The 20141-nt window shown below is 39.5% G+C and overlaps 2 protein-coding genes across 2 annotated transcripts; both read right to left on the minus strand.

The window, feature by feature from the left end:
* Positions 1-967: 967 nt before the first annotated feature.
* On the minus strand, positions 968-9972 carry LOC148114040 (uncharacterized). Its single transcript, XM_087893653.1, has 6 exons — positions 9896-9972; positions 7561-7646; positions 3328-3401; positions 2974-3179; positions 2020-2105; positions 968-972 (listed from the first exon to the last, which is right to left on the minus strand). Exons 1-6 carry the CDS (start codon positions 9970-9972, stop codon positions 968-970), a joined length of 534 nt encoding a protein of 177 aa, XP_087749779.1.
* A 3750-nt stretch (positions 9973-13722) lies between these two features.
* On the minus strand, positions 13723-14944 carry LOC148114041 (olfactory receptor 1f45-like). The gene has a single exon (XM_087894523.1). It carries the CDS (start codon positions 14924-14926, stop codon positions 13970-13972), a length of 957 nt encoding a protein of 318 aa, XP_087750649.1. The 5' UTR covers positions 14927-14944; the 3' UTR covers positions 13723-13969.
* Between the last annotated feature and the right edge of the window lie 5197 nt (positions 14945-20141).

The raw sequence follows: 20141 nt of genomic DNA on the forward strand, positions 1-20141 counted from the left end.
TCCCACCCCCAACTCTTCCAGCCGGTGCAGCACCGCCCTGAGTCCTACATTGGAGAAGGGCGGTATAGAAATTTAAACAAATAAATAAATAAATGATACCATGGTCGATGGTATCAAAAGCCGCTGAGAGGTCTAACAGGACCAGAACAGAGGAGCAACCCCTGTCCCGAACCCTCCAGAGATCATCAACCAACACGACCAATGCCGTTTCCGTGCTGTGCCCAGACCTGAAACCCGACTGGAACAGAGTTGAGGAATAGAAAGTCTCAAGACAGGACAGATTCCCGAGAAAAAAGTACATAGGAGTGTAAAGTTGTTGGTCATTTGCAACTAATAAAATGATGATGAGATTCCCAATTATCGTCACAAGATAAACCGCCAGGAAGAGTAAGAAAACAAAAGCCACAACTCAGTGTTATTTCCCAGACCCAAGCGGATGAATCTGGTGATGTTTGTCTGATTTTCTTTATCTCCATTCAACATTTTCCCAAGTCAATGAATCTGCTTAAATGCATAATTTATAATCATGAATCCAAACTTTCTTATAAAATATAAGCTTGAGGTCCACATAAAATTGAAGATCTCAACTAGAATGAATCATGAGGACTCCCTATTTCTTCATTTTATTTATTTATTTTATTTATTGAATTTTATTTATTTTAGCTAATGATGAAATTGTGACAATGATTTTTATAATAAGATGGCATCTTTTCATCCAGTTTTCTTCATCTCTGCATGATGACATTTGAAGTTCAGACTAGGGAAAAAATGAGAATTACAAGAAATATTCTGTCACTCTCTTAAACATTTGAGTCATCAAAAGAAAGAAAATATAAAGCAAAGTTTTCAGGAACAATGGTGATGGTAGAAAAGACACTACTTTGCTGTTCTTTGTGATACTGCTCCATTGTAGAAAATTACAGATATGGCATTAAAGGCATTTAAAAGTTGTTACATAAACATTATATTACCCTGGAAGAAAGAAGGGAAGAAGAAAATAATTCAAGACTTACCTGGTGTGTTTCTTTTTGGTATGGAAAGGAGTGAGGAAGAAAAAGACAGTCAGAGAGGCTTTTAAAACTCTGTTAATATTCGGACTTCTGGGGGCTCCGCGTAACGCCGACGGAGCCCCGTGACTCCATATAGCTGCTAGAACAGCGAAAATCAGCTGTCTAGCGGCTTTAAAACTCTCCCCCAGGGAAAAGGGGGAGAGAAGAGCAGAAGGGTCTGGGTACAGCTCCCCTAGACCCCAAGGATTTTTTTTTATAGCCTGGGGTTTGCAGGGTGAGACCTCCCTGAAAGCCCTTCAAAGCTCCGGAGCTGGGATGAGTCTGCTTAAAGCAGATCAAAGCGTCGCGACCACACCAGCAAAGCAACTAGAAGGATTAAAAAGAATTTGGATTTTGGATGCTGGCAGAGTTAATCCAGGAGACTAAAAATGCAAGTATTGTACGCTAACTCCATTTTTTAAAAAAAAGATGGCGCCTCAGGGCGTGAAAAATGAAACCTATAAGTGAAAGTCCTTGTTAACATCAGTAACATTGTTAAAGCTATCGGGTTATTCAAGAAAAAGATTTAAAGTGGAAGTGGCATTGATTTAAAGTGGAAAAGACTGTGGCATTGATTTTAATTAACTTATATCCTTAATTTGTCTGGAAATAATTGGAGTTAATGACCTGATAGATGAATCAATACACATAAAGAGACAATTGAAAAATGGCTGAAATTAAAGATGGACTATATGAGTCAGCAAACTTACAAGTAGTGACTGCGAAGGACTTAAAAGACTTTAAAATATTTTACTGCTGAGATAAGACAGATAATTAAAAGAACTATTCATGATTTTAAATTGGGGAATAATAATGACTTGCTGGCTGAAAAAGAGAAAGAAATTAATCAGGACAACGTGTCTGTCAGGTATAAATGCCCTACCCGTGCCTAGGGTCAGCTACAGTTCAGTAGTGCAGGGGTTAACCCAGACATCCACCTGGTCAGCTCCTCCCATAGACCCCTCCTTACCTGAATCCCCGCCCACAGGTATAAAAGGTGGGCACACTCCTCCATGTTGTTTAGTTCCAGATGTAACCAGTGATGATGTGCAGAACCTGTAAATAAAAGAGATATATTTAACCTGATGACTCAAGTCTCTTCATTGGGCCTGATCCATCAATCCTCGTAATAAAATTGGTAGCAGAGGATGGTTGGTAAGACCCAGAGACACCAAACCACAAGACAAGGACCCATACCTACCTGCGGAATGGCGACACCTCCGAAGCAACGGGAAAGCAACCCATCGGACTCGCCAGGAAGGTAGGAACCCCAACCGCCCCCAAAACCACCGCGATGGAAGAAAAGGGGGAGATCGAGAAAGGGAAAAGGACTCACCACGACGACCAAGAAGAAGAAAAGCTGAGACTCAATGTCCTGCAGCTGTTGGAGGAGCGAGCCGGCGACAAGAACCTCCTTGCCGACCTGCGGAGCTTCATAATCGACCGCGAGGTGGCAAGGAGCGAAGGAGACTCAGACTCCGAACTCGAGGAGCTGGATTCGGTGAGTGGATCGCCCAAAAGGGCACCCCCAATGGCCACCGAGCCCCGAAGCCCCGCTCAAAATTTGAAACGGCGGCCATCTTTGTCCACGTGGTCGGACAAGATGGCCGACCCCCAACCAATCGGCAGCCAGAATTCAAAATGGCCGGCGCGCGAAAAATGCCGGACCATAAACCATGAAGAAAGTGACCGGGGAGAGGGCACAGAATCAGACTTGGACCCCTGGTACACCCCCAGCGAGCGGCAAGTCGATAGGGCCATGAAGACCCTTGCCGCCACCTTCGGCCCAGGCCTCAAAATCACAAAAGAGAAACCGGAGAGGCCAAAACAGAAAGGAAGGCCCACCTACGCACCCCAGGGACACCGCGCCTCCGATCGCCCAGGCCGCACACCCCGGACCGCATGGACTGGGGCAGCTACTTACAGCCATCGCCGGAGCCTCAGCGCCGCCAGGATCTTCATTCCGGAGAAGCAGCTGCTGGACGACGCCTTCCGGAGCACACCTGGACCCCCAAGACCGAAGCCAAGGCCTACCCGACCGATAGAGGCCTCTACAGCGGAGCCGCGACGAACAGGTCCTTCCTCAGCGACGGCGGAGCTGAAATGGACTTCGCGCATGCGCTCTTCCGCCTAGAAGAAGAAAAGAGAAAAAAATTACAAAGCAGGACTTTTAAACTACCGGCAAGCGTTCCCATGCCTTACTGCTGCTATAGGCACATAAGGAACCATGGACAGCAGCCAGCAGTAAGTAACTTTACAAATAGTGCTGGGAACTTACCAGTAGACTTTCCCAAGTTGAGGATGGATGGGGGCAATATCCTAGAGTGGTCACAGCAGCTCCAGGTGGTGTTCCTGAAAGAAAACATGTCTCATTTTATTAATGACCCCCCAGAGAGGCCATGGACTTTAGAGCTGGATTGCATGCACTATAGGGCATTCTATCTTTTAATTGCCAGCATATCCTCCACAATTTACCACTGTATTGGCCATAACCTCACAGTATCAGAAATTATAGGGAAAATGTTTGGGTTGTTCTATAGTGAGAGTGTGTCCACCACCACACAAATTTCCAAAGACTTCTTCTCCACCAGACTTAAGCCAGGGACCCCCATGAGTGAGCACCTAGTGTCCTTAAGCGGTACCAGAGCAGAGCTACACCTTAGGGGAGAAGTTATTTCCGACCAGATCATGAAGAGCGTAATAATTAACTCTTTAGATCACTCATGGAATAACTTTCTAACACACTTAGACACCGTTAGTCTGGGAATGCTATCCGTGGAGAAGCTATCCAACAAGCTGATCGCGGAGGATAACCTGAGGAGAAGCCGTCCCGGCCCTCCCAGAGAACATAAGAGTGAGAAGAGAGTAGCCTTTCAAGAGAAACAGCACAACACGCCAGAGTGCTACATCTGTGGGTCGAGGGGACACATCAAAAGGGACTGCCCCAAGAACTATAGGGAGAGGGGCAGGCCAGAGCATAGGTACAGACAAACGGAAAGACACACATCTGAAGAAAGATATAGGCGCAGGGACTCACCCAATCCCAGGGACAGGAGAGGGAACAGAGATAGCTCGCGCGACAGCAGGACAGGATCCTTATACGGGATAGGGGAGCATGCACACACCACACATCAAGACATAGGCACCAGCTCATGGCTCCTAGACTCGGGAGCCTCCAACCACACCACCTACAATCAGAAACTACTCTCATCATTTAAGAGGGAGGATTTTTCGATCAAAGTTGCGGACCAAAACCAGGTTAGAGTGACGGGCAAGGGGACAGTCACTTTGCCAGGCATAGGGAAAGTAGAGGGGGTACTGCTAGTCCCGGAGATACCCCACAACATCCTAGCCGCAGTAAAGCTCAGCAAGGAATCAGGGGTTGAGGTGACTTTTACCAAAGGTAATGTCAAAGTTAGCAAGGAAGGGGAAGATATAGGGAGAGTAACCGTCAACCAAGGGTTACCTTATATAACTTTCTGCAAGAAAGACACCCACAGCGTATATACCAGCTCAGAGATCACAGAGGACACTGACCAGGGCAGGACTGAGGGGGAACAGGTAGACAGGAGAGAGGTAGATAACGATAGGAACACGACACAAGGAACACAACACAACAGACACACACAGAGGGGCCCCTCAATAGGCAAACCCATACATGACGACTGTGCTCACCTGCTACACTGGAAGCTAGGGCACGGCAGTTTTCCCGTGGTCCAGAAAATGGCCAACTGTACCGAGGGTACCAAAATAAAAAACTGTGAAAACTACCTCGAGTGCTCGGTGTGCAAGTGTTCTAAATTAAAGGTAAAACCCAGACCCAAGAAGTCGTTACGTGCTGCCAAACAAATATTCAACTTAGTACACATGGACCTGGTAGGGCCCCTAAGGCCATCCGTAAATTATAAGAAAAGGTACTTCCTCACTATAGTGGATGACTATAGCCGATATGGCTTCGTCTATACCTTAAGAAAAAAGGATGAGGCCTTCCAAAAATTCAAGGAGTTTTACAAAAGAGTAGAAACTCAAAACAACACCCGGATCAAACAAATCATGACCGACAGAGGATCTGAGTTTCTATCTAAGGACTTCTCCCATTGGCTCAGGTCCAAAGGCGTGATTCACTTTATGTCATCCCCGTTTTCTGCCTTTCAGAACGGGGTCGTAGAACGACGGAACTCCACGCTCCAAACAATGGTCAGGTGTACCTTAGAGGATGCGGGCATTGGCCAACACTTCTGGTCTGAAGCCCTGGTCTACTCCAACTACACACTTAACAGAACATGGTCCAGTGTGATAGACAAAACACCATATGAGCTCATGTATAACAAGAAGCCCCAGATAGCACACTTACACATATTCGGCGTAACTGCTGATGTACACATACCCAAACAGTTGCGCAAGAAAGGGGATAAGGTATCCAGAAGACTGAGGTTTATGGGATACGAGCCAGGAACCAAGGGCTTCAGGTTTGTGGACAGCAATAATAGATTCGTGGTATCTAGAACAGCAGCATTCCATGAACAAGCCAACTGGTCCAGAATACACTTAAACGAGGTACCCACCAAGCGAGAGGATAGTCCTATCGAGCAAGCTCAAAACAAAAATGAGACAGTGGGTAGACAGGAAGGGAGCAGGCCCAAGCCCAATCTCCAAGGCATCAAGGTTGAGGGATGGAAAGAGAATCATCCCAAGATAAGTGTCGAATCACTGACACAAAGAGAGGCCAGATATCTGCATGACACTGAGCAGACAGTAACCAGACCGGTCAGGTCAACCAGAAACCAACTGCCAAGAAGGTTAAATGATTACGTGATGCACGTGCACACGAACCACATTACGCCAAACTCCTACGAAGAGGTACTGAGACTACCCCAGGGGGAGAGGGCAAAGTGGGAGTTAGCCATGGCCAAAGAACTGGACAGCCTGAGGAAGCTAGAGGTATACACCCCCACCAAAGTCCCAGAGGGCAAGAACACAATAGGCACCCGATGGATCTTCAAGGTCAAGAACTTAGAGGGTGGCCAAAGCCTATACAAAGCAAGATTAGTTGCCCAGGGGTTTGCTCAAAGGTTTCCGGAGGACTACACAGACACCTATTCGCCTACCGTAAGAACAGAGAGCGTCAAAAGCGCCTTGGTCATCGCATCCCTGCTAGGGCTGGAGGTGCATCAGTTCGACGTGCAGACCGCCTACCTGCACGCCAAACTAGACAAAGAGATATACATCAGAGCCCCCCACAGCAAAGAAACCAACAGAGGGGACACCTGGTTACTTCACAAGAGCCTGTACGGGCTAAAGCAATCAGGCAAACGCTGGTACGAATGCCTGGTAGAGGCCCTGAAGTCTATGGGATTCACGGCGACCATAGCCGACAACTGTTTTTTCACCAGGAAAGAGGGGGACTCGCCAGAATACATCCTAGTTTACGTGGATGACATTCTATACATCAGCAAGCACGAAGGAAACCACAACACCTTCGCCAGCAGGCTGAGCGAGCATTTCACCCTAAAATACCTTGGAAGGATAAACCGGTACCTGGGGGTACAAGTCAACCAAACACCAAAAGGTTTCCAACTGTCACAGAAAGAGAAAATAGAAGAGTTACTCCATAAGTGCAACATGGCAGACGCCAAGGGGTGTGATTCACCCATGCAGACGGACTTCCTAAAAAACATGCATGATGAATCACCCGAATTTGGAGACAACACGCTGTACAGGTCAGTCATAGGCTCCCTCCTGTATATCGCTAACTGGACAAGACCAGACATTGCTCTATCCGTTAATTTACTGTCCAAGCACGTGAGCAAACCCACCACATACCACTGGGACACGGTGAAAAGGGTGCTAAGATACCTGAAACAAAGTGTCAATGCATGCTTAACCCTAGAGCCTGAAAAATCCGACGAACCCATCCTCTCATGCTACGCTGATGCTGACTGGGCCGGAGACGCCAAAGGCCGGAAAAGCACGTCTGGGTACATATTCTACTTAAATAACAGTCCGGTGCATTGGTACACAGGTAAACAATACATATGCCTCTCCAAAGCCACCAACAATCTCATCTGGTTCGACGACCTACTCACCAGCATGTGGAGAGAACCAGCTTACCCAATAAATATCTATGAGGATAACAAGGCCGCCATAGAAATATCGATGTCCGACGCTGTAGGGCAAAGGTCAAGGCACATAGACATAAAGTATAAACACGTGAGACAGCTCTCCAGGATCGGTTTCATAAAGGCCATACACTGCGATACAGAAGAACAAACCGCAGACATACTCACAAAACCTCAACAAGGCAAACAACACTCACACTTAGTTTCCAAGGTCAACATTCGCCTCAAGGTACCACACAGTCAGTCAGGATTACAGACACAGGTCAGGCATTTAGAGGGGGATTTGTCAGGTATAAATGCCCTACCCATGCCTAGGGTCAGCTACAGTTCAGTAGTGCAGGGGTTAACCCAGACACCCACCTGGTCAGCTCCTCCCATAGACCCCTCCTTACCTGAATCCCCGCCCACAGGTATAAAAGGTGGGCACACTCCTCCATGTTGTTTAGTTCCAGATGTAACCAGTGATGATGTGCAGAACCTGTAAATAAAAGAGATATATTTAACCTGATGACTCAAGTCTCTTCATTGGGCCTGATCCATCAATCCTTGTAACAGTGTCTTTGGAGGGTAAAAGAGACATTGTTGGGGCTAAAATGGAGGTTATTATATCAAAAACACAAGTTTTGGAAGAACTTCCACTCAATTAACTGAGAAGCAGCAAGAGGACTCTTTACTGCAGGTTGATAAATATTTTGACAAGTTTTGGCTTTACAGACAGAATCAATATTTAAGGAACGAACTGATGGATTACAAATGCAGGAAGAGTCGAAATGGAGGCTTCAAATTAAAGGAAACAACCCCAAGAAGAGAACGAATTCCTAAGACATACCAATTACAATTTCAAACCAAAAAAAATTCAAAAATAAAAGCAGTGGGAGGAGCAATGCTGAAGAAGAATGTATTATTGAAGAAGGACTGGAAAAAATATAGAAAGAAAGAAAGAATGGTCATATTTTGGAGATTGTCTCATGATGTTAAAAGATTTAATTAAAGTTGGATAATTTCTGAATCTTATGGTAGTTTTAAAGTATTAAAGTTTAAAGGTGGATAACTTAAAATTTAATGGATAACTTTTTGAAAGTTTTGAAACTTACATTTTGGAGAATATTTTGCTAATGTATTTAGAGATTTTAAAATGTTTAAAATAAGATTATGTTTTTTTTTCTTTTTACAAATGTGAAATGTGATAACAGAATTTATAAAAGGAAGGTTGAAGTATAATTTTTAAAGGGGGAGTTAACAAGTGTGAGAGAGTTTTGAATTCTGAAATAGTTAGCATATTTTAGCTTATGTTTGTTAAATGCTATATCCTATTTTTGCTCTGGGAAGTCGGGGGAGAATTGGGGAGGGTGGGTTTGGGTGGGGATAAAATGATGTATGACAATTGATTGTGTAATGTTTGGTTGTTTAAATATAAAAAAATAAAAAACTTTTATATTTTATATAAAAGAGTTTAATATAAACTCTGTTTATATTCAATGTAATAATAGAATCTGGTCGTCTTTGCATGGTCTGTTTCCTAGCCTCTTCAACCTCAAAATATTAACATCAGCTTTGGAAGTCAATGGAAATTCTGTTTGCCTTTATTAAATATTATTTTGTAAAAAAAAAAGTTGAAATTATCATGTCTGATAATTACAGAAACAGTCTCTTGTGAATATGCCTAACTCTAATTCAAGAATGGCTTCATTACAATATTATTTCTCTTCATCAACAAAACTAAAACAAGCCATTTTATAAACGGTGAATGGAGTCTCTTAATGATTTTACGGTAAGGTGACAAAAATGCTTAACTCAAACATAATCAGTTTCCTTGAGCAATTAGCAATTCCCCAGGAAGTCAAGTCTGCATTCAGCAGATTAGATTAGGTTAGATTTTCCAAAACAGGAAGGCAAAAGGAGGGCCATAAGAAAGCAAATAATTGTCAATAATATTATTTTAAGAAAATATTTTACTGAAGGGTAATACCTGGAAGACATAGGTATGAAAATGATTTGGCACACTGACCAAAATAAAGATTATAACTTCAGTTTTTTCTTGCAATTCTTCAACCAAAATTTGGACTAAAAAATCCAAACAACCAAGAGTCTTTTCCAGAAAATATGCATCAATTAAAACCATGCATTACATTGATCAAAAACTATTGTCACTTAAAAAGATGCATGAGATTATTTGATGTTTTAAGGTTCCAATTTTAAGAAAACTATTTTAGTTTTTAGCTACAAATAGTGATTGTAAGATTTATAGATGTGCCAGCACTGACAACCTTTTGGCTCACATTGAAACATTCTCTGTTATCAAAATTACTTAAATATCTTATATATGTATCTCAAAATCTAGTTAGATTTGCTTCTGATCTTCCAAATTGCTCCAAACAAGCTGAAAGAGGCAGTCTCCTACCACAGATTTTTATCTTAATTATTTCTCTTCAGGATTTTTGTTTTATTCAAAATATATTATTTTGGAATAGCAGTTGGATCCTTTTTCAAGAAGTGTATTTTGAGAGTCTATAAGATTGCATCCATCATATATTACAATAACTGACATATTGTAATTGATATAAAGCATGCATTTCTATCTCTGTGTGTCTTTGCTCTTAATAGTCAAATAGGCAGTTTTGAAGGGAATAGAGACCTCTAGTTTTGTAATAGTCCTTTCTTCTGATTCAGATACTTCTCCCTGGCGATTTGGTGGGTGAATCATTGAAAGAGTGGATCTCACGTTACTGCTTATTAATATCAGTTTTGTCTTTAAGAAGACCTTGTCCATGATCTGATGGTAGACAAATAGTCCTGACATCCATTACTGAGACATGGCTGAAGGAGAGTAGCAATGGTAACTTCTTAGAAATCTGCCCATCTGGGTTTCAGGACCTGTATAAACCTCAGCACTAGGGCTGGGGAAATGGAATGGAGCTAATTTGTCATTTTACCTCTAGCCAGAATCACTGTTCTGGTGTGACTAGAAATGATTGCCCATATGTTTAGATAGGCTATATTATTCCTTTTGAGTTACCAATCATGCTGTTATCTCTTTGGAACCCTCCCTGAACTCCTAAACCTGGTTACTAGCTTGGTGATGGAGGCTCTCCTAGTATTATGTTCTTCAGTCTTTACATAGACCGACCTCAGAAAACCATGGTCTACATTATAACCATGGGCCAGATTCAATATGTATAATTGATCACTGGTTGGACCTGATTTTTACCTCCAAGCAGATCTGGTAACAAGTATGATCTTCCCTTTGTTACAGTCAGTCCCTTCTTATTCCAGGTATAATTTATTCTTGTCTGCTTCTTCCTAAGAAGGTCTCATTAAGCTGCTTCAGCTGCCTTATGTATTATCAAGTTTTTGGCAGATGATTGGGAACTTTTTTCTTGAAAAATTCAAGATTGAAGGCCTGTTGCTGCTAGTATGAGATATCATCTCAGGCCCTTGATGAAATTGCACTCAGTTGGCCTTTCTCTGTTTAGATTTCTCTGATCTGATTTGTAAAGGAAAGAGATTTGTTATTCTGGTTGATGACCTGTGTTGGGATGTGGATGAAAATAGATAAATGGATGAAATTAATCCTCAGATGCCTTTTACATTTTTGATAATGATTTATTTTTAGATTGTCTGTAGGAATTGGGTATATTGTTTTACAATGGTTTATTCCTTCCTCAACAGTTGGTTCCAATGAAAAATTTTCCAAGGAGAAAACTACATTCCCACCAACACTCAGAGGGCAAGCTTTTGTATATAAACAGGGAGAAGCCCACCCCACCCACCCCATTCTCTAGCATTGATGATATTATCTAGTGTAATAGAATGTAGTTTAGATTCCTAGGAATGCATTCCAGAGGACTTATAAGCAACTCAGTTCAGATAGTTTGTATAAGAGAAAAAGGGTGAGGATATCCTGTCCATCCCTAATAGTTTTATGAATATAAATATATGCTTGACTAGATAATAGAGTGTTTTAGATCACCAATATTTCTGTCTGTAAGTCTAGAACAATGCAGAAATCTGCTTGGAAGATTCATCACCTGTCTTTCTTGATTTTTGGAGCCTGACATCAGTTTTGCCAAACTCATTACTCCAAAGAAGGAAGAAATTTTTAAGCATGACAACTGATCCATAGGGGGTGCAGATCATTTTGTGGCAGCTAATAGCAGAGTTGTTGCAACATCAGCAACAGGTAGAGACACTTCAACAATTTGCCAACTGCAGTAATGCAGTTCCTGCAGCTAGCCTTGCAAAATGTACAACAGCTGGCAAGTGTACTGGCTACTATGATTCAGCTGGTTTTGCAAGACTTTCAGGGCAGCTTATCAGAGAAATATGGAAGTGAAGCTAACCAATTAAGGGCTCTCATTGCTCATTGTGAAATATTTATGGAAACCAGACCAGCAGAACTCCCAACAAAGAGGGTCACATTTTTATTGAGTTGTCTATAGGATTCACAGCAAACAGGATGATAGATTGATTCTATTGATGATAGAAGGCAATAATCCAATACCAGACAATTATAAAAACTGCATGGGGAAGGAGGATGGTGATTAGAGAACATTTCAGTGATCAAGTTTTAAGAGTCAAGCCAGTCAAGAGATTTGAGAACTCAAGCAGGACAATAGGAGAATGTAGTTATTCAACACAGATTTTAACACAGTCAATTGGAAGGAGCAAGCTCTTTTTAACTAGTTCAAAGAACTTTTACGCTATGACTTCTGAGATGAACTGGTAAGGCAATTTCCATCATCCTTGGAGAAATCATACTAGCATTGTGTGGTAATAGATGCACAGCAAGAACAATTCAATCAAGTCTCATGGAATTCCTTCTCCACACCACTGCATTTCCATATTAGCAGGAAAGCCAATTCAAATGGGACTGTTGAGACAGCAGTTTACTTCAAGGAGGGACAGATGTGGTGAGATTGGGGCTTCTTTTTCTACTGTGGAGACTATGAATATATGGTCAGAGGGTGCCCACTCAGAAATTCAAAGACATCTGACCAAGACATTAGCAAACACCTTCTACAATTCTGGTTCAGGAAAATTACAATTGCCTCCCTTGAGTTTGAGGACCATCCAGCAAGTAAGGAAATTCATATGGCTAAAGCTGCATAACATATTAATGAATTGAGAGATGGGGGCTCCTTTCTTCACTTATCTTAATTGCCAACACCATAGAGTGCAAGTAACCACAATCCTTCTGCCTCCAAGAAAAACATTCAAGCAGGCAGAGTACAACTGCTAGCTTGTTGTTGTTGTTAGTTGCAAAGTCGTGTCCGATCCTTCATGACCCCATGGACAACATTCCTCCAGGCCTTCCTGTCCTCTACCAGCCTCTGGAGTCCATTTAAGATCATGCCTACTGCTTCAGTGACTCCATCCAGCCACCTCATTCTCTGTTGTGCCCTTCTTTTTTTACTCTCAATCTTTCCCAGCATTAGGCTCTTCTCCAATGACCTAAATATGCTAGATTTTCAGGTGTATTCAGAGAGAAAGAGGCTAATTTCTACAACATGGAAACTGTGATTGTACTGATGATTTTAAACCTGGGATTTTAAGCCTGGGATTTAAACCCAGCCAAGAGACAATATCATTTGTTGATCCAGGAGCTATTGGGTTGAAGGCGTGCTTAGACATTGATATTAGGGAGGGGCTGTTTTCACCTTCTTTCTCTCATACAAGCTACTGTATATGAACTGAGCTTCTCCTTACCTGTGGAATGCATTCCTTCCCTCCTGGGAATCCAGACTACATTCCATCATACCTAGATAGGTAACAAAACATCTGCTAGCAAACAAACTCAAAGAACATCAAGGACTCCAGAGTTCAACCCTGAGCTTCATATATTATCTTCTATTGGAATTTTTCACTACATATAATTCTATACATAATTATGTATAGTTACATAATTACCTATAGAGGGCAAGACAAGAAACAATGGATAGAAACTAATGAAGGAGAGAGGCAACCTAGAATTAAGGAGAAACTTCTTAAAAGTGAGGATAATTAACCAGTGGATCAGACATTGTGGGTACTGCATCACTGGAGTTTTTAAAGAAGAGACTGGACAATCTCTTGTCTGAAATGATATAGAGTTTCCTGTTTGAGCAGGAGGCTGGCGTAGAAAATCTCCAAGTCCCTTCCAGCTCTATTCTGATTGAAATATTTTGATTTCTAAACAGAACAAGTTAATATAAAAAAATAATATTTTATATAACAATAACCATATAACAATACAGCAAAGTCATTCAGTCAAAATCAATAATCATAATCATATTATTTTATAGTAGGAAGATTTTTTTTAAAAGGTCACAAACTTTGACCTTTACAATTATTAAACACAATTTCAGTGAATCATTTATGAAAAAAATTAGTGAAAACCAAGGTATGGAGACACATTTAAAAAGTTATATTATAAAAAGCATAAAAGAATGTAAAGAAATGTCTAATTTCTGTGTCAAGAAAAACCAAAATATCAGCAACTCTTCAAATCAAATAAATATTCAAACTGATGGAAGACCAACAAGAAAAAGACATATTTCTGAAAACAGCTGGGGAAAAAAGTAATTTAGGTTTGGACTAAAATAAAATAAAGATATTAAGAGTCACCAAGAATGTTGATATGGGCAGCATATTAAATAGATGATAGAAAATTAAATTAAATTAAATAATTAAATTAAATTAAATTTTCTCTCCACCATGAACCCATTCACATCCTCAACCAATAGCAGTACATTTTTGACACTAGATTTTCAGACTTACATTAAAATTTTGATCGTCTAGTAAACTGAAAATACTTCAACAGTTTCAAATGACACATATGCCATAAACAATTTTATCACAAAGTCGTCTTAGAGCTTTGTGAATTTCTTTGTTTCTTAAAGTATAGACGAAGGGATTGATCAAAGGAGTCATGACCGTATAGGTAATAGAGAATATTTTACTGAGAGGTCTAAGGGAGGGAGTGTCTGGCAATACATAGGAAATGATCAATGTGCCATAATAGAGGCAAACTACTATAAGATGAGAGGAGCAAGTTGAAAAGGCTTTTTCCCTTCCAGTGGTGGTCTGGATTTTAATGATGGCACATATGATACAGACATAAGAAATGAGAGTCAATAGAAATGGAACAATGGTGAAAACAATAGCCATGAGAAAGCCAAATAATTTAAGGACACTTGTGTCACTACAGGATAATTTCATCAATGGACGTAAGTCACAAAAATAATGGTCTATGACATTAGGCCCACAGAAGGATAACTGAGACACAACAAATATCAGAACTATATTAAATATCAAACTATTTATCCATGTCCCAGCCATGAGCTGGAAAAAGAATTTCTTAGTCATGATAGAAGCATAGAGCAAAGGTCTACAAATTGCCGAATAGCGATCATAAGACATAGCAGCCAAAAGATAGGTTTCTAGAGCTGCACAAATGCACAATAAATGATATTGGCCTAGGCATTCTTTCACACTAATGGTTCTTTTTCCACTCAGCATGTAGGCCAGCATTTTTGGCAAGAAGATAGAGCTATAACAAGTGTCCAAACAAGACAATTTTGCCAGAAAGAAGTACATTGGTGTATGAAGGTGTTGATCAGTCATAATAAGCAGAAAGATGAGGAGGTTTCCAATTATTATCATCAGATAAATCACCAAGAAGAACCAGAAAAAGAAAAGTTGCAGCTGAGGAAGATTCCCCAAGCCCAGAAGGATAAATTCTCTGATGTTTGTCTGGTTTCTTTCTCCCATATCCAACATCTTTTTCTATTAATAAAATCTCACATAAATTCTAGAATATATAACAAGAACACAGGTTCAAATGCAAAATTATAAAGTACTGTTTCCCCCTTTTCCAAAATAAAAGGAAAGGGGAAGGAGAGAGGAGAGGAGAATACCTTGAGTTCTGCTAGAGAAGAATTCACCATTATTCCATTCAGATAGTGGAAATATTAGCTATAGCTGGGATGATGTGACACAGGAGCAATTTTAGTCTTGGAATCAGCCAGGTAAAATTATTGATCAAGAACAACAAATGAGAAAAGTTGCTCCCCGAATTAGTTACTGGTAACTTGCTTCAGGCCTTCTACTAGGGATGTTTTCAATCTGACTGGCACAGAAAAACACATTGAAATTTTATTTTATTAATCAGAAAGAAACAGTGGAGCATTGTTACAATTCATCATATTTTGACACACAGTTTATCTTTTAATTTAATATAAAAAGGATTGGCAAGTAAACCACTGGCATAATTTTGGAGTCTACAGAATCCAATAACAATTTTCTCACATCTTCAAATAAAAATTCAGCAAATGTTCACAGAACTGTCTTCTATTTTTTTCTCTAATCCATCTTTTTAACAAAATCTAAATCACATCCTCACAATTTCACAAGTAACATAAGCAGTAGTCCAATTTTTGGCAGGAGTGAAATTGTCTTTCTAGCGTTGTGAAAATTTTCTTCTCATTCAAAGAACAAAAGAGATTGAAGATTTGCCATAAAGTTTTCTATTGGCAAGTGTTTTTTTTTTCTCAATGTCAGAGCACTGAACAGATGCCTAGGCAACTGGTTCTTTTGGATCAAGAGGCAATAAGCACACCAGTAAATAAAGATGTTTTAAGCTTTATTATTAGCTAAAGCAAACAGATTTAAAAGCATAATATAAAAAATAAACATACCAAGCATGATGACACCCAAATCTCTTGGAAGTTGTCAGGAGCTCCTTAATAAGAGATATCTCAAGGATGGCTAGTTTCCACAGTATTCAGTGATAGGTTTTGTGCAAAAGATCCCAATTACAACAGCAACCTTGAGGCTTTTATCAAAATATGGCACCATGACTTAATGGCCCTACTATGGCCATGAGACTGCAAGACCCAACTTTGACGGAGAGGCATATGATTCTGGAAATGGAAAGTTTGAGGCTTTCACCATAAGAAAAGCTTTGCAGCTATGTGAAGATTTCCTTCTTTATTCAGTAAACAAGTAGAATAGCTCAGAATGAACTCTAAACTTCTAGGCTTTTCATAATAATAAGGAGAAATCAAAATATTTATTAAAATGATCTTCCATATTGCCATTACAGCGAACAAAAAATACAATAACCACTACCCCTTCCCAGCCAGCAAGTTGGCCGGATCCTCAAACTGTCTATATAGATTATATAAATATGCCAGAAGATCTAGTTATCACCCAGGTATCATGAATCCTTTTTATGATGCCTAGAAAAATGAGAATCATTCTATGCTGATGGTTTGATAGCTCCTAACCAAGACACAAATGAGTCTTTAAAGTCATGAAAATACTTTGCATGGACTCATTAGCATAGCAGTACATAAACAATATATAACGTGCATCTGCATGTGACTACTTTTTATTATTGCAATGGGATGTTCTTTACATTTTGCTCCAACTGGCCCACAAATAAGAATTGGCACCTCCTGTTCCTAATTTAGCAATTTTATAATAATACCTTGGTTAAAGTTAGAAACCCTCAAGATATCTTGAGGATCTAACCCAATTGTTCCAAAGTGAGTTATATAAGGCTGCATTTTAATTCCTACTTTATTTAACCTCTGTTAAAGCTCCCTACCAGACAGACTCGTCTTTCCAAGTTTGTCTTCCCAAGATTGCCAAGGTCATAATCCACTTCTTTTATATGCTGATGGTGTGGCTCTATTTTCACAAAAAAAGTGGAAACTTTAGGCAAATACTGTCAAGAAACTCCAATACTGTAGATTTAACTAGACCATTGAAGGAAAGGGAACTGAACAACTAAAAAGCTTCAAGTTGGCAGGGGGGAGGGAATGGAAGCTAGTGTTCTAGTCTACAGATACTTGAAAGATACACATTGATCATACTGCTAAGCACAAAGGAGCACAGCAGCTACGATATTGTGTTTTACTTTCTTTAAAAAAATATTAGGAATTGCATGCTGGCAGTTCTGAAATTTTTTACATTAAAAGTAAATTGCACATTAAAATATATCCCTACATAAGGCAATCCAATCAACCAATTATTCAATAGTGAATGTTGATAGTAAACCATATTTAAAGTTGTTTCAGTTCATATTTATTGATAAAAATAATTGTCTTCATAATTATAAAGGCAATATATCTTCCCCAAAGTACAACACCAAATGTTTTGCCAAAATCAGCTCAGGTGAAAAAGTCCAAACCTGTTGGATGCATGAGAACTGAAATGACTTTGCCTAACACACAACATGTGGTTTGTTTTAAAATGGTCCGCTGGATAAATCACAGGCTTAAACCTAAAAGTAAGCTACATACCATAACTTATGTACAGTACAAGCTCGCTTTCCAGATGAACTAAAATGAAATCATGATATACCTTACCAAGATTTATAAAACCAATCAGTATTTTAATGGAAAAAACATTAGAAAAAAAATATCCTTACAAGATCTAAGTGTAATGTATTTGCAGCAAGTTAAAGGTTATGAGTTCCAAAAAGTGAATACTGTTTTTGTTTCAAATTACCTATCAATAATTTGTATTCTAAAGAGAATTTAGAGAATTTTCCCCAATGAGTTGAAAAATTTCAAAATAAGTTTTCATTTAAAAACAATTAAAATAATTATACCTAAGAGATTCATTGCTGCTTTTCTGATGTAATTTGACTACGAACCACAAAGGAAAGCTTACGCTGTTTTTTTAATCTTGAGATTACTTATTGCCCAAAGCTACTAATCCTGTAGGTTTTTATTTTATTGTTTTGTTTTGTTTTTGGAATATTTTTGCCTTTGAATCAATGTTTGCTCCTGGCAACTTCCTGGACAAGTCCGTGCAGTTTCCTTAGCAAAGTTTTTCCAAAGGTTACCTGCTTCCTAGGAGAGAAAGTGATTGGTTCAAAGGCACCAGCTGGCTTTGTGCCTAAAGCAGAACTACAACTCACAGACTCCTGGTTTATAGCCAAGTGCCTAATTTCTATGGCAAGCAGGTTGTCATAATTCTGAGAAGGATTAAATATCCTTAACTGATTCTTAATAATAAAATGTTTCCTTAAAATTATAACTAGGGTTTTTCCATATGCATTTCATTTCCCAAAATCATAGACCTCTGTTGCAATATCTCCACAGCATTTGTCTTTTTAAAAGTTTCGTGAATTTTCTTTAAAAAGTCCAGTTCATAACCAATCCATTCTATCATCTTCAAATCTGTTGAATTCATAGCCATTTCAGCCTTCTCCAGCAAACCTGTAATTTTCCAACCAAGTTCCTTCTTGTTCCACTTTGTCAGGAACAAATTAATTTCCAATCCATTTGATTTAAAATCTGATTCTGCTGTTGCCTGTATCCGAGTATCTTTTGATTGTTTTATAGTTGCTGTTGCTTCATTAAACCTATTATCTAAATTTTCAAAAAGAACTTGTATATTAAAAAAAGAATTATTCTTTCAAAGGCTTCCAAGAAGTCTTTTGTTGTTTCCATTTTTAACATAGTCCAAAAACATAGGCAATTCTTCTCAGAGACTGTCTTCCACAAACAGCTCACTGCAGGAATGATTGAGATAATTTTCCCACCATAGAGCATGAATAGAAGAAATGAAGGGAAGGGTTCCTGTCTTTAAAAAATATATATATTAGAGAATATCCAGAAATAAAGTACAATAAAACAGTAAAGATCTTGTAAAATCCAATAAAATGCAAATTTCTTATTGTAAGAGTCCAGTGTAAATCAGATTGTTTTCACAACAAAAGAAGAAATCTTCATGTGCCAACTTCCATGCTGCCAAAACAAAAGTGTGTAATTACCCCCCAAAAAAAGTAGTAAAAAACCCCACACACATTTATAATCCAGCAATGTGTAAAAGATATTCCAGCATTCAATCAGATTTTTAACATTTAAACTGTAAGACAAAACAAAAGAAAATAAATTCAAAAAGTGATCTTAAAATGAAGGTGCACTTAAAAATCTGAACAGCTGATAGGAAAAGATGAAGACCTACAGTCTGACCATTCTTACCATGAATTGCAACCATCCAGATTCCTCTTCACAAATAAATAATTGCAGTTGTCTGAGGACCCTCTGAGGCCATTCCTAGTTGCTACTGTTTGAATCTGGAGAACATGTGCCAAAGAACCAGCTTTTCATCAGCAGAGGAGGAAAATGTCCTAGCTGATCAGGGAGTCACTTTCAGAGGATCTATAAAAACAAATAAAAAAATCTAGCTTTGCAATCACAATTCATTGATGTAACCCCATTCTTATCGCTCCCTGATCCTGTCCTATCCCAGTTAGAGGTGGTATTCAGCAGGTTCTGACCAGTTCTGGAGAACCAGTAGCAAAAATTTTGAGTAGTTTGGAGAATCAGTAAATACCACCTCTCACTGGTCCCACCCCCATCTATTCTCTGCCTCTGGAGTCCCAGCTGATCAGGAGGAAATGGGGATTTTTCAGTAACCTTCCCCTGGAGTGGGGAGGGAATGGAGATTTTACAGTATCCTTCCCCTGCCATGCCACCAAGCCATGCCCACCAAGCCATGCCACACCCACCAAGCCATGCCCACAGAACCGGTAGTAAAAAAAATTGAATCCCATCACTGATCCCAGTGCCTGACACCCTCCTGAGAACAAACAGGATGTCAATATTTAAGAAAAGGGACCTTGAGTGCCAGTCGACTCGATCCATTCTGGTGGGATAGCCAGAAACCATCAGAGAGAGGTGATCCTGCAGATAAGTTGGTCCTGGGCCAGGCAGAGCTTTAAATACAATAATTAACACCTTGAATTCTACTCAGAAGAAAACTGTGAGCAAGTTTTAAGATTAATAATCAGAAGAGAAAAATTAACAAGAAATATGAAAAACATCAAACAGAATTGATGAAAAAAATTGGTTTTAAGATTGATAAAAATTAAATATTTGTGTGTCTCTATGAGAAATATTAATTGTATGTTGTTTCAAAATAATTATGTTAAGACTTGGAATGAAATTAAAAATAACATACTAAAAGAAGCTAT

This window comes from Pantherophis guttatus, chromosome 4 (assembly GCF_059756535.1).
Source record: "Pantherophis guttatus breed Tessera chromosome 4, ASM5975653v1, whole genome shotgun sequence".
NCBI lineage: Eukaryota > Metazoa > Chordata > Lepidosauria > Squamata > Colubridae > Pantherophis > Pantherophis guttatus.

Excerpts from the sequence above, each read along its gene's own strand:
- LOC148114040 (XM_087893653.1), bottom strand. The coding sequence starts at position 9,972 with ATGGATGTCAGGACTATTTGTCTACCATCAGATCATGGACAAGGTCTT. Across the intron at positions 7,647-9,895 it reads AAAACTGATATTAATAAGCA|GTTCTGCACATCATCACTGG; the intron begins GTAACGTGAGAT and ends TTTTATTTACAG. Across the intron at positions 3,402-7,560 it reads ACCTGTGGGCGGGGATTCAG|GAACACCACCTGGAGCTGCT; the intron begins GTAAGGAGGGGT and ends GTTTTCTTTCAG.
- LOC148114041 (XM_087894523.1), bottom strand. The coding sequence starts at position 14,926 with ATGTTGGATATGGGAGAAAGAAACCAGACAAACATCAGAGAATTTATC.